The 15705-nt window shown below is 38.2% G+C and overlaps 1 protein-coding gene across 4 annotated transcripts in view; it reads right to left on the bottom strand.

Moving 5' to 3' along the window:
- The window catches only part of NOL4 (nucleolar protein 4), a 276838-nt gene that overhangs the window by 199489 nt on the left and 61644 nt on the right, over positions 1-15705 (bottom strand). For all 4 annotated transcript variants that reach the window (XM_004579558.3, XM_004579559.2, XM_058676997.1 and 1 more), the window contains one exon: positions 12818-12967. In XM_004579558.3, coding sequence (XP_004579615.2) covers positions 12818-12967 — 150 coding nt within the window. The remainder of the gene's footprint in view (positions 1-12817; positions 12968-15705) is intronic.

The following is a 15705-nucleotide window of genomic DNA, read 5'->3' as shown; positions in this document are numbered from 1 at the left end:
TTTTGCTCTCCACACCCAAGGACAGGCAAGTTCCCATCTAAAGGAATGAATAGTGGATATGCTCTCTTTTTTCTTTCTCTCTCTCTTTCTCTGTCACATCATTCTCCTTGCAAACAAATCATCTCTTAAAAAATTTCACAGCCACTCATCAGTCTCCCTTGCCTTTTCTACCCAGTTGAAAGAGAAGACCTAGTACAGTAGGAATATCTACAGTTGACTTTTAAATGGGATGAAGATGACTCAAAAACATGCTATCACAGCATTTAGGAAACAAAGGAAGGAGGAGGGAGGGAGGGAGGAAGTAACAGAACTAGCATTATACTCATAGAAATTTATCTATAAACTGTTGGAAATCTGTTCTTTATATTAATGAAAATAATGTAAAGATTGATCAGTGAGATACAAGGTGTTAAATTAGCAATATCAGCATTAAAAAAGATACAAAAAATTTCTTGTTTATCTGACATTGAACTATAACTGGGTATCTTACATCTTATTTGTTAAATCAGGAAGTCTTAAAGGGGCACATTTATCTAACATGAATGACATTGGAGAGGTATGTCTGAAGATAACTTACATTTGAACCAACTTGTTAGGTCAGGAAAATACAAGGAAATACAAAGAGAAATGAGAGCAGAAGATAAACAGAAGTGATTGCTGGACAGATAACGGGCAATATGTAATGGGATCCATGTAAAGCAACACTTTCCAGCTCTTCAGACCAACAGCATAGGCATCAATATATCTTATATCATAAGCTAGAATATATACATAGTCATAAAATAAGACTAACCACTTATTTCTATTTATCTTTTCTCTATTTCATTATTTAAAGTGATCACAGTCTATAAAATTGACCTGGAAAGGTGCCAAAAGCGGGACAACATTTGCTGGAACAGATACTATTTTCCACCGGTACAAATGCTGTCTATCCAAAGAGTCTTGTGCAGTTTTCAGAAAACAGGGTATGCGGTCAAATTTAAAATAAAAGTTGGAAGATCCAAAAGCAATCTAAAGCAGGCAGGAATATTTTTAGATAGTTTAGGTCAATTTTTTCAGACAGCTACAGGCAATTTGAAGATTTGAGGCAAATAGAGAGAGATGAAAGAGAGAGAGAGAGAAATGAAAAGTAAAAGTAGTACAGGCACAAGAAGACAGTATCCTCCAGGGAAAGGGACACGCAACATGTGCTGGGCCAAAGGCAGGGACTCCGCGTGCACCCAGGCACAGAAATTCACTCTAAAGACACGAGAGGAGGAAACCATGCAGGAACAGAAACATCCAGGACGTCATCTGATGGGTTTAGTGCCACATCAACCAAACTTAGCAACCGGGGTATAGACAAACAGGAGACAAAACGTGGTATAAATATAATTAATGTTTATTGGAAACAGCTTCTCTTTCAGTAATTATACTTGAAGTTTATTGACTTTGAGGAAAGATTTCTGTTGTCTCTTTTTTGTGACGATGAACATTAATTTGGGAATTTCATCTCACTGTAATTAAAATACTCACCAATTGAAGAAATGTAATAGCATCAAAAATAGAGATAAATATTCTGCCAATGTATTCCTTAACTTGTGAGTGCTATTTTTATTATTTCTTATGATAGAACATTTGCCTGTGAAGGAACAGATTGTCCTAACAGAGAATTCTAACAGTAGATGGGAAACAGAGCAGATGAACACTGAAAGCGAGTCTTTTCATTAATTTCCTAAAATTAAGGGAAAAGAAATCTCTAAGTATTGCATGAAATTAAGATGATTCAGCAAATCCAGTTTATAGAATTATTTTCTGCTTGAGGAATGCCTGCTTCCTTTTGACCTCTCCTGGTAAGTATGCATAATGTAACACAATTCTGTTTCTGGGCTTAGAAGAGAGTATGTAAAATCCCATCATTCTGCTCCAGGGTCATGGGCACAGTCAAGCTCCTACTGCAACGGATTTACTTTTCTCATACACTGTTGGTCAGTAGGAAAACAGCAATTCTTTGGGAATAAATAGCGAATAGTACAGTTGCTGCAGCCACTCAAGGCAGGTAAAAATTTGCCATCTAAGAGGACTGGGAGAAAATAGAAAAGTTTGGATTCCACTCTGCTAGAAACTCTAGTAAGTTGCGCAACTTCTATATTTATGCAGACTATGCATGATCTGATAAAGAAGGGCCTCAGATGCAGAACTCATTGAAGTCTTGGCTTGTTCAACAGTTGGCAAATGAGAAAGATGTTTAAGATATCAAGTAAAGACTTTTCAAGGCAGTTTTCCTTAGGAAATGTCTCACCTGGCATCGGGATGGTGGAGGGCTTCAGGATGGGGGTGGGTTGCTGTGCCTTCTAGGCCACATGTGGAAACAGACAGCAGGAATGGAATTTGCAGGTCACAGTACCGGGGGTCGTGTTGCTAGGTCTTAGCACTTGCTGGCTCAATGCCACTTTCTGATCAAAATGCCTATAGTGCCCCATGGAGGAACGATTCCTTTACACTGTAAAAATAATTATACAACTAACTGAAGGTTACACATGACAAAAATACGAGATTTCTTGGCCCAAAATTTAAACTTGCAAAAGAGGCAGTGAGGCCACTTGGCTGTTTCTTTGAGGAGTCACCTCTTTGCTTATTACCCCGGCCAATGCGCACAGCCCATCCTCAAATATAGCTGTGGTGTGCACTGACTGTGAGAGGTCATTCCTGGGATGTTGAGGGTGGAGGGAAAAATGGTGAGTAGACCAGTTGAACACATCATAACACAGATAACATACTCCTGCCTTTTATTCATCAAGAAGCCACTAAGACAGCTGCTTAAAAAGCTGGAGAATGGTGTTCTCAACTCTTGAAAAGGCATGAATCAAGTTAGAGAAAGGTGTTCCCCATAGTTATTGGGGAGCAAACTTAGCACAATTGAGTAGACTCTTTATTTCCTATTTAATAGGAAAGTATCAGTTTATAACATGTTACTTAAAAGACAACTCCAAATATTGAAAAATAAAGCAAAAACAAAAACACCTTCCAGGTCAGAGTTTTGGCCTAGCAATTAAAATGTGGGTCAGGAAATCTACATTGCCCATCAGTGTGCTGGGGTTTGATTTCTGGCTCTGGTTTCTCATCCCAGCCTAGGAGAAAGCAAGTGACAGCTCAAGGACCTAGGTTCCTGCCTCCCAATGGGGAGATCCTGGATGAGATCTGAGTTCCTGTCTCGAGATGTCTCCTCCCTAACTGTTGTGGGCATTTTGGAAATGAACCAGCGAATGAAAAATCAAATAAAAATCAATACAAACGGGCCCAGCGGCGTGGCCTAGCTGCTAAAGTCCTCGCCTTGAAAGCCCTGGGATCCCATATGGGCGCCGGTTCTAATCCCGGCAGCTCCATTTCCCATCCAGCTCCCTGCTTGTGGCCTGGGAAAGCAGTCAAGGACGGCCCAATGCATTGGGACACTGCACCCTTGTGGGAGGCCCGCAAGAGGTTCCAGGTTCCCGGCTTCGGATCAGCGCACACCGGCCCGTTGGGGAGTGAATCATCGGACTGAAGATCTTCCTCTCTGTCTCTCCTCCTCTGTGTATATCTGGCTGTAATAAAATGAATAAATCTTTAAAAAAAAATAAAATCAATACAAACAAATCACGCTGCATTATCTCACTCTCACCACTAGGGTGCACTGGAGTAGCAATTTACTGTTCCAATGCAGGCGTTAAGGAAGTTTCCCCAAAAGGTTAATTCTCTTTCAAACAAAATTCACTGGACCATGATTGTTTAAGAAGAAGATAGCTGATGACAGGAATGTGACACTGCGTAATGATAAACATGTCCGTATGTGAGCTCTTACATCTTCTGATTGTCTACACTAATAGGAGGAGAATTTCTGAATATAAACCATGTGTATTATCTATCTGTGATGACTACACTATATGAGGAATAAATCATTACTGATGAATGGCAGTCCACTGCTCTTCTGTTGTAATATTTCTATTTAATAACTTTAATTGCTGCACCACAGGATTTCTGTTAGTCTTTTCCATTTGAGATGCTGTGCACATTTGTTGTAACAGCTTGATTAATAGTCACTTTTTTTTAGTTATCCAAAAACAGTGGTTTTAACACTATATGTAATACATCTACATCAATAAACACCTATTTTTCAGTATTTAGAAGTCACCTGTGTGGATTTGTGGTTCCATGGGGTGTGCTGAGTGTGCGTGTGTGTGTGTAACAGAGATAAACCAATGTGTGTAAAAGTAAGTAATGTGTTTCTATTCTTTCTCAAACAATGAACCTTATTTAGTGAAGGATCAAAATGTTTCCTAAAATGCAAATGGAAAGCACCTGTGTTAATGATTCTACCCTTACATGGAGCACCCAAATGACTTGTATCCATGAGGGCTGGTCACTGCAAACACTGAGTCATGAAATGCAGTGATTACAGTCAGGAACAGCAGTCTAGAAGTTGCTTAATATTTACTCATTAGAGTCACGTTTTTTAACTGTTCAGTTTGTATCAAAAAGGCGGAGGCTTCACAAAGATAGTTACAACTACAGTGAGTGGATGTTAACTACAGTGAGATGTTCTGTTAATCTGTGGTTAAGACAGTCCTGTGCCCCTACCTTCAGGGACCATATTATTCTAAAACAAAAACCTATTCCAGCCATAAAATTAAAGCAAACCCAAACCAAAAACAAAAATCCTTTACAATATTATTTGTAATATTTGCAGTCAAACAGCACTTTGAATCAATAAGCTCTTCAAGATGAACCAGTTACACATTCACTCTGGGACCTCTGCAGAAAACTAACCTGATGTCTGTGTTTCCAGCATGTCCTATGAACACTGCTTTCAGTCCCAGCTGCCCCACTTTGCATCCAGCTCTGTGCTGATGTTCCTGGGAAAGCATCAGGCATGACCCCTGCCACCCATGTGAGATTCAGGCTGGGCTCCTGGCTTCAGCATCGGCCAGCCCGGGGGTGTTGGCGGCATTCGGGGAGTGAATCAGTAGATGGCAGATTGCAAAGTCTCTCTTTCTCATTCGTTGCTTTTCAAATACATTTTAACTTTTTTTTTAAAGTATATAGTACATTATCCTTAAAATTGGACTTTTGAGAGTCCTAGCACAGTAGCCTAGGGGTTAAAGTCCTCACCTTATTTGTATCAGGATCCCATATGAGCACCGCTTCATGTCTTGGTGGCCCTGCTTCCCATCCAGCTCCCTGCTTGTGACCTGGGAAGGCAGTCAAGCACAGCCCAAAGCCTTGGGACCCTGCACCTGATGGGAGACCTGGAAGAGGCTCCAGGCACCTGGCTTCGGATTGGCTCAGCTCCAGCCATTGCAGCCACTTAGGGAGTGAATCATGGGATGGAAGTTCTTCCTCTCTGTCTCTCCTCTCTGTATCTGACTTTCCAATAAAAATAAATAAATCTTTTTAAAATTTGCAAAGGGGGGGGGGCAGCATTATGTTGTAGCTGGTAAAGCCGCTCTCTGCTGCTCCAGCATCCCATATGGTGTGGTTTGAGTTCAACCTACTCCACTTCTGGCCCAGCTCCATACTACTCTGCCTGGGAAGGCAGCAGAGTTTGGCCCAAGGCCATGGGATTCTGCACCCACACAGGAGACTTGGAAGAAGCTCCAGGCTCCCAGCTGCGTGCCAGCCCAGCTCTGGCCACTGGAATCACCTGGAGAGTTAACCAGTGAAAGGAAGAGGTCTCCTTGTGACTCTGCGAAACCCTGTCTTTCAAATAGTTAAGTCTTTAAGAATGTATTCCTGCATAACCGATTTATTAAATGACACTGTTATTGTTAATGGGCTCAATACTGGAAAAGATCTTCCAAAGAAATTGCATTTAGATGACTTCAACTGAAGTGTTTTTCTTCTCTTTGCTGGACTTCCAGGACAGTTGTTCAGGTAGAGCTCTAGTTAGAATAAAACAATAACAATGTCAACTGAATAAAAACCAAAAAGGTCTACATTTGTTTATCATATTATTTTGTTTTGATTTTCCTTTTACATTAGATCAAAGAAGGTAGCTTACAGACATAAAACCAAGGCCTAAGCCATGGCTAATTATTCCCCCCTCATCCCTTGACTTCACGAACCACCTGACCTGTCACTGAATCCACCACAGGAAAGCACACAGGCTCCCTGCATTTTGATACTCTAATTGTGAATCATGCCTATCCTGGGAAATATATTCAATTTTATAGTTTTTAACTGAATACTTCCCATTTACTTAAAAATAATACTCTTTCACCTTTTTTAAAAAGATTTATTATTTTTATTGGAAAGGTGGATATATACAGAGGAGAGACAGAGAGGAAGATCTTCCATCCCATGATTCACTCCCCAAGTGAGCGCAACGGCCGGTGTGCGCTGATCCGAAGCCAGGAGTCTGGAACCTCCTCCAGGCCTCTCACAAGGGTGCAGGGTCCCAAAGCTTTGGGCCATCCTCGACTGCTTTCCCAGGCCACAAGCAGGGAGCTGGATGGGAAGTGGAGCTGCCGGGATTAGAACTGGCGCCCATATGGGATCCCGGGGCTTTCAAGGCGAGGACTTTAGCCGCTAGGCCATGCCACCGGGCCCAATACTCTTTCACCTTTTAAAAATATTTGCCAAGAGACTAATACCCCCCTCCTTAGCAGATAAGGATTTTCAAGGGAGGTTGTTAGACTTCTCAAGCTCAGCTGGATGACCTCTCTAGTTCTCCATTTCTAGCTATGGAACATGTGCCAAAGGCTGTTAAGCACAATGCCCCATAAGGACCCATGCAAAAACACCTGCAGAACCAATGCTCATGAGGTCAGTAGATGTGTTAACGCCATGTCTCACACAGATGTTACATCACCCTTTCACTCAACTACAGGTCAGAGACAGAAACAATTTTTTTATGATCACATAAAAAGATTTTTTTTACAGATCACATACAATGTCAATGACTACTGACAACGTAATTTATTCCCTAACTTCTCTTGTCCAAAGTCACTTTAATTTCTTGTAGAAATATAGTGGAGTGAAGGGATAGATCCAAATAGATTAAATTGTACTTGTAAAACGGGAGGCACTGTGACAGGGCCAGGAAACACTGGGGTGAAGGTGGGGCCTGCCATCTTGGCATGATTCACAGAAATACACAGATAACCTTCCATGTCGATACTGTAAGGCACACCAAATTCTCCGTCAAATTCTTTCTCAGACTCTCGACTCCAAGTCAGGCAATATGGAAGCTCATGTCAGTTATGCTCATCATAAGTGTGCAGAAGAAAAGCAAGAATTAAACACATGCAATCTACAGCATACTCATACTCACATCAACAGTGAGTACAATGGAAGTACGGCCACATCTTCTATACTGCTATTCCAAAGCACCTTCTAATATGAGGAACTGTCTGATCATCATCTGGGTAGATTATTGCAAAATGGCTAGTAACCAAAAGCAAGTTGGTAAAGCTGGTTGGTAAACTTGGTATTATTTAGTTATTATATGCCCCTTCTTCTGTACTATTAATTGGTTGGTTAAAGGCAGAGTATTCGAGTGGAAGAGGCAAATGGAGGGATATCCCAACCCCTGATTCTCCCCCAGATGTCTGCAGCATTCAGGTCTGGACCACACCGAAGTCACGAGTCAAGAACCCCTACCCTCGTCTCCAACATGGTGGCCAGTCTCCTAGCCCTCAGCCATCTTGTGCTGTCTCCCCCGGCACACGAGCAGGAAGTTGGATAGAGAGCATAACAACCAGGACAACAGAGGCAGCAGCATGGTGTGTTGGCATCACAAGCAGAAGCTTAGCATTCTGTGCCACAATGCCCACCCCAACGGTTACTATTTTTAAAATAATACTAACAGGAAGGCAATTGAGAGATTAATTATCCTGAGTTGAAACACAAATCTCATACCTTACTCATGCTTATCCTATCAGTCTACTTTTATAAGAGAGAATATAGGCCCTATATTCGAACTTTTCTTATGCCAATTAGTTTGCTCAATGTGTTTACTATTTCCATTTTATCCCCATGAAGAACATTTGGTTCTACACATGCTATTGCATTGTTACCATTCCTTCAGATTTTGAAGAAATTGTAATATAGCCTGCAGATTTTAGCTCTAAGTAAACTGTGGCCTAAGCCCAAAAGAGGTTAAATACTTTGGAACTTGTGAATTTTAGTTTCACACTATATTTTCACAACACAATGGCTGTGAATTTGGTTCTATAGTCTCATTATAAATTGAGAAGAATTATGGAATTTTTACAAAACAAACTAGCAGTGATGGGTGCAAGTTAAAATGTCCTAGGTAGCAGTAGAGATGTTAAGCTTGTTTATACTTATAAAAACAGCAAAGGTAAAATGATGAAATCTGAGTATCTGATACATACAGAAAGATCATCCCTTGGTTGGTCACTTTCTTATTTCTCTTAACAGCTATGACCAGGCGGGGCTGGGCTGAAACCAAGGGCCTGGTTACCTATCTGGGTCTCCCACATGCATGTCAGGGACCCAACTGTTTGAGCCTTTAACCGCTGTCTCCCAAGGTGTGCATTAGAACGAAGCTGGCATTCAAGATTCACTCTAGACTCAAATCCAGGTACCAATATGGAATGCCAAAAATCTACCCAAGATCTCAAAGTTACAGGTATGATACCATAAGAACTTTTCCTTATTCGTTTTCAGAGTGGGACTACAGAACACTATTAGAATATATTCTTGGGCCTGACGTGATAGCTCTGTGGCTAAAGTCCTCACCTTGCATGCACCGGGATCCCATATGGGCGCCAGAACTTATCCCTGTGTCCCTGCTTCCCATCCAGCTCCCTGCTTGCGACCTGGGAAAGCAGTTGAGGATGGCCCAAAGCTTTAGAACCCTATACCTGATGGGAGACCTGGAAGAGCCTCCAGACTCCTAGCTTCAGACCAAAGATCTTCCTCACTGTCTATCCTCCTCTGTGTATATCTAACTTACCAATAAAGATAAAATAAATTTTGTTTTAAAAAAGAGGGACCTTAAACATTATTTAGATAATTAAACTGACACTTCTCTAAAAATATAATTTAATTAATATTTTTTAGTAATGACAATAACATTTTTGAACCTGTTTTGAAATATATCAAACTTTGGAAAAGCACATGAAATGATAATACAGTTCTCATAAACTTCACTTGGAAGTTTAGCTTTGATCTCTCTGACAGATCTATTCTAACGTCCTGCTAGTCCGTCTATCTGGAACTCCAGTAGTGATCAGAGAAAAGAAAAATAACATCGAGCACAAGTCTACCATTCGACAAATTCTTGACTTATCTTAGCTCATTCATTTGATCATTCCTTGTATCATAATCCTGTCTGAAAAAAAAAAAGAGGGAATAATTTGCCCAAAGTGGAACAGATAGGAAATGAGTACTAGATTTGAAGTCTGAAGCTGTAGTTGTTTGGCGTCCAGCCTGTTTTCTTTCAGCTCTAGCATATGTTCTCGACTTTAAATTCAATGAACGTAATTACTGAGAGCTCTGTATATGAGTAATCCATGTCACTTTACAATATCAAACTCCAAGTTGTGTGTGTGTGATGTGCACATGCAGGTGCAGGCTGCTCTCCAGGGTGCTGATGCTGACTTTGCCCCCTCCCCCCGGAGACGCTTACTTTACATGAAGCAAGAAAGAACTTTGGAAACTTAGCCCTTTGACTCTGATTCATATATATATATATATACATATATATATGACAGTTTTATTTAGATTGTCATGAAAAATCAGTAATAAAAAACAACCAGAAGACAGCATTCTAGCCACTGAAGGTGGAGTTGTGCCAAAGCTGAGAAGCTGAGAAGCGGTAAGGAAAGAGGACCCGACAACATCCTGAATTATTTTTATAATGTTGTATCACTGGTTCTGAAATGACTTTCCAACTTGCTAAACATACCCGTGTTCAATGTACAATACAAAAATATACTTCCAGTTGAGATATAAGTGATAAATTAATTGTCCACACCCCTTCTCCATGCTGCTAGTATAAACAAGAGTTGACTGTAATCAAGGAGAAACAGTCAATGCACCAGTAACAGTATATATAATATACATACATACACTCATATGTCTATATATGTATATATGTATATGTATGTACTAATATATACTTAAGATATAAATGCAGTAAAAAAACCTTAAAGATGTTAAATGTAATAATGATTCCATAAATTATGATCGCCTTTACATATTCCTAAAATGTGTCATTTTATGTGGATTTTCAAGAACCGTTAAATAGTAGTATACCTTCATTTTTATCTTTAGTCCAGTCAAAATACAATAAAATTTAAGCTATATAATGCCTAGATATTTCAAGGAATGATATACTGCAGATAGGTAAAATCAAATAGCATTCAAAAGTTAATCCCATATTAAAGGACCACCAATTCCTGCAGAGTGAAAACATAGAATATTGGCAAAAAAAGGCAAAGTAAATAAAATGACTACTAAATCTACAGATAATATTGTTAAGACAATATGATACGTTTTAATGATTAGTTGTACAAGTATGGTTTCTTGGCCATGGAAGAAAGGAGAGAAAAAGAAGGTCAATAAATATAATCATGCATGTTCTTTGAACTAATGTGTTAGACGAAAAATATCTTAAACTTAAAGGGAACCATTATAATTACAATAGGTAGCTAGTTATTCCTATAATCCTAGCCTTTCTACTGAGAACTAAACTTTGGCCCAACAAGCTATGGCTCTAATAGCATTAAACCATTGCATTTCAAATTGCATTTTAGTTTTATGCCCCATTAAATGAACATTTATATTCATCTTTAACGTTATTAAATTCATTGTAGAGTCATGTGCACAACCTTACTGGCATTGCAGCACTTTAAAAAAAATCTACAATGAATTATTACTTCATAAAATGGAAATGTTTCCTAATTAGGATTCAATTGGGAGATACTAGAGGGCAGCAGGACAAAGAATTTTCAGGACATCAGGAAAAAGTGGTAAGACTTTAGTGGAAAAAAAAATAAATTTGAGTAGAATCTACAAACGGGACATTTTCAAAAGGGATGGGATGATGTTTTAGATTCTGCTATGCCGTTAAAGTGCAATCTAAAAATCCAGAAATTCTCTCACAATGCCAATACAAAATCATAAACATAGGAAACATGTTTATTAATTTATTGCAAACATTAAATATGCATAATGGCAATGGGTCAATTGCTGTATTTTTCACTTGCAAAAACACAAACTGGGATATTTGAGTCTATGTCATTGACTCTAGTTTTCGCTTGAATAAAGATCTCTGATAAATGCATTTCCAACTCTGAATTGTTTTTCATTGCTTTTGGCACCTACACAGAATTGACTGACACAATACTATGGACAGTGAAGCCACCTGATTTTTGTTTGCTTTGCTTCCAGGTTTTGTTTGTTTTTCATTTCACATAATTGAACTTAGGTATTCCTACCTTACAAAGTCCTGTCAAGCTCAGGTAGCTATTGCATGAAAATTCATTATCATAAGAGTACACAGTTAGTGATATTAGTAGATCAACGTATTTTTCCCTTATTACTGTCCAGAGGTTCAACCCCGGCGTGGGAGACAAAGTAGTATGTTCAGTAATATATTAGTCTACAGAACAGTATCTCCAGAGCAAAGTCATCATTAGTCATGACAAGAATGTCTCCAGGAATGTTTAAGTCAAAAGAAAGTTTATGTGGCAGAATTATGTAAGGAAACTTACAATAGTGCCTGCCCACAAACCATGCAATTTGGAAACAGCCAAGAAACAAAACCATAGAGAAGGAAGGATAAATACGACATGTATTAGGGGTTATTATGCAACTACAAAGATTCAATATGAACCTGGCAATATAGCAAAAAATAGTTATGGAAAAGAAGCTATTTCTTATGCTCAGTAGCTAATTTTCAAACATATGTACCTGTATTTGAAACTTTGAGCATTTCACACATTTTTCTGTATCTGAAAAAAAAATGGATCCAGACTGATATTTTGTATCAATAGAGCTGAAAACAATTAAGATCAAGGTAGCCAAAAGCAAAATTCAGTAAGAATCTAAAAAAGGATATTATCGGTTGTTGATAAAGTACTTCTGATGTACATTTTGTTCATATTCGAAAAGAATAATTTATTCCTGAATTTTCCTAGAAAATACAAAATATCTATACTATGATTTCATAAAGTTTTTAAGTAAACAAAAAGAGTATCTATATCAAGCTGTAGGTATAATTTGAAACTTAGAAATAATATATAGTCCTTTGACAATATATATTTAAATATCTATCAGAAATTAAATCTGCTTTTAATATAATTTACAATAAATTTATTATATATTTCCATTTTAAAATGTTCAAGGGCATTAAAGGTATAAATATAACATTTTAATATCTATTCTGGAAAATTAAGAATTATATAGCCTTTAACATAAATGCATTCAATACAAAGTGACATAACAAAAATACATAACATTTTCTTATATATATCACCACAAATGTAAAATATAAAATATCTAAACATATTACTTTGATTTGAAATGTAAGAAATGCTGAGATAGCAGTAGTACAGAATTCTAATTCTTCCAGTTCATAATGCATATATTATCATATACTGAATATATAATTCAAATGTATCATCCCATTTTTAAGTTTTTGGCTATCACTTTATATATACATATATATATTTAAATAAAACGAGAATTCCAGAGACCAGTTTTATCAGTATACGATAGCCTAAAGAATATATAATAAAAATAGTCATAAGATAGAATATTTAAACAAGCATACGTAATACCACATTTCAAAGTGCATGTTTTTTTCTTTTCTTTCTTTAAAACTTACTGCTTTGTAAGTTCTCTTTTGCCCAGCATGTTTCCGGATTTGCTCTCCATTTGGCCCAGTTTCCACATGCATCGAATAGATAATGTCAAAGAAATCTTCCACCACAGCTACCCGCCGTAAAGACAGCTTCTCATCTACCCCCACGCCATCCTGGAAAAAATGTAGGTAAAATAAAATAAGCTCACAAGTCTAATAAGATAATTTACACTTAACAACATGACACGGAACTGTAATATGTCAACCAGGTCAGCTAGACAGGACATTTCAAAAGTAGATATCTCCCAATTTCTATGTTTCTTACATACAGAACTTTAAGACACTTGCCATAGTTAATAGAATGTCTTGCTTACCCGTGAAATGGATTCTTTATTGTGAATGACTTCACCAAAACAAACAAAAACTATTAATATTGACATATAAATCCATCAAAGTTGCAAACTACAAAGTCAACGCATACAAATTGTTGTGTTGGGGCTGGAATTGTAGCAGAATGGGTAAAGTCGCTGCCTGTGTGTTCGCATCCCATATGGGCACCAGTTCATAATCCAACAACTCAGTTTACGATGCAGCTCCCTGGTGAGTGGCCTGGATAAAGCAGCAGAGGATGGCCCAAGTGCTAAGCTCCAGCTACCTGTGTAGCCTGGATGAAACTCCTGCTGCTGGCTTTGTCTGTTCAGCCCTGGTCATCGTAGCCATTTAAGAGGTGAATCAACAGATTGAATGTCTCTGTCTCGCCTTTCCTTCTCTCTCTCTCTTTCTCTCTCTCTCTCTGTAACTCTTTAAAATTAATAACATTTAAAAAGTGTTAGTAGTGTTGCCATGCACCAAAGGACACTGAATTTAAAAAAAAATCAAGCCAATTTCCAATAGCTACAAAAAGTCCTCTAGCAATTAATAAAAAAATTAATTTTACCAAATAGATGCAATAATAGCTTTTAAAAAAGCTCGTGAAAGAAGCTTAGAGAACATACAGAAATGGAAAGACATTCCAGGTTCATGGATCAGAAGTATTAAATATGCCAACACTATTAAAATTCAAATACAAATACATTCAAATACATATAATTATTCAAAACATTAAAAATACTACAAAAATTATGTGGTATCACAGAAAATCTGAATAGTCAAAACAATCTTGAATAAAAAGAGTGATGTAATAAACATTTTACTATCTGACTTTCAAATGTATTACAAAGCTACGAATCTATTACAAGTATATATTTGCTTAAAAACAGACACAGACCATAAAAATAAACTCATGCATCTACATTCAGGTGACTTTTTAGGATGGCACTAAGAACACACATAGCAACATGAAAGTCCTGCCAATAAATGGTTGGGGAAAGTAGACATCCAGTCACAGAAGAATGAAACTAGGACACCCTTGCATCCCCCTCTATACACAAAAATCAAGCCAAAATGAATTAAATCCTAAATGTAAGACCCAAAAGTTTTAAACTGCAGGAATAAAAAGTAGAGGAGACCTTTCCATACATGGAGTCAGATCCCTCAAGCAAAGTAAGTAGAGACAAAAGAGATAAGTTGGATTTCATGAAACTAGGAGCTCCCCCGTGGCGAAGAAATCCAACAGCAGAGTAAAGCAACCAACTTAAAAAGCTTATATTAGAACTGCTATGCGATCCAGCAATTGTACTACTGGGTATACATATCCTAGTGAAATGATATCACTCTGAGACATCTGCACTACCAAGTTTAGTGCAGTGCTACTTAAAATAGCCAAGATACATAAACTATCTATGTCCACCAATTGATGAGTAGGTAACAATACAATGGAATGCTACTCTATCATAAAAACTGAATTCTTGCCATTTCCAACACCATGGATGGAATGGGAGTTCATTATATGTAAAGTGACAGGAACAGAAAGAAAAGTGCCCCACAATCTCCCTTACATGTGAGAGATAAAAGCAATGATTGCATAGAAGCCAAAAGTATAACAGCAGTTTCCAGAGGCTGGATAGGGGACGGAAGTGGAGATAATAGGGCATATATTAACATATATTAAGCTATAGTTAGAAGGGAGTAAGAAACTCCAGTGCACTATTGCACAGGAGGGAACTGTAGCTTATTGTAATATATTGCATCTGGCAGGGGGACCAAAAGAGTGAAGCAGGGTGTAGTTGTCTTTTGGGAATTGTACTTGTGGAATGTGTGGAATGTATAAAAATCTGTTCTCTCCATATGAATAAAAAAGTACTACAAAAAAGAACTTTGAGTGCTTCCATCATATGCTTCCATCAAATATTGACACAACTTACACATTTGCCATGATTAGATATTACTCAGTATATTCATGTATGGAGACATCCAATGGCAATCCCACAAAGATGTGCCATTTTTAATGCACTTTTTAAGTTGAAGTCCTCCCTCACTAATAACCTATTACACATTTTGTAACTCCTTGAGCTCCTGATACTTCTCCCACCCCTCACATCTCAAGGCAACTATGAGACCCATGGCAAAGACCTCATTGCCTGTGGTACAAGACCTTGATGGAGTGAGTCTATAAATAAGCTGTACCAAACAACACCAGCCTAGAAAACTGTTGCAGCTTAAAGGATAGTGACTCAAAAGCAGAATTTTCAGATATTCTCTTCCTGGCCTCTTCTCTTATCCCCTCTGAGAATATCCCCCCTATCTGAGGCCAGAAAGTCAAAGTCAAACATTACACACCAGTAAAAACATGCACAAAACCTTATCTTTCTTGTCCCAGTTATGAAATCTGTATGGTACCCCGTCAGCCTTTTTGCTGACGGGTGGTTGTTTGTCACAGTCTTTAAGCCACTGTTCACCTCTTGGGATGGCCACATGCTATACTAAAAACTCCACTCTCCATTCCAGTTTGTCTGTTAACACGTAGGACCCAA

Source organism: Ochotona princeps, chromosome 18 (genome assembly GCF_030435755.1).
Source record: "Ochotona princeps isolate mOchPri1 chromosome 18, mOchPri1.hap1, whole genome shotgun sequence".
Lineage (NCBI taxonomy): Eukaryota > Metazoa > Chordata > Mammalia > Lagomorpha > Ochotonidae > Ochotona > Ochotona princeps.
The sequence above is the reverse complement of the archived record's forward strand: the minus strand, read 5'-3'. Positions and strand labels throughout refer to the sequence as shown.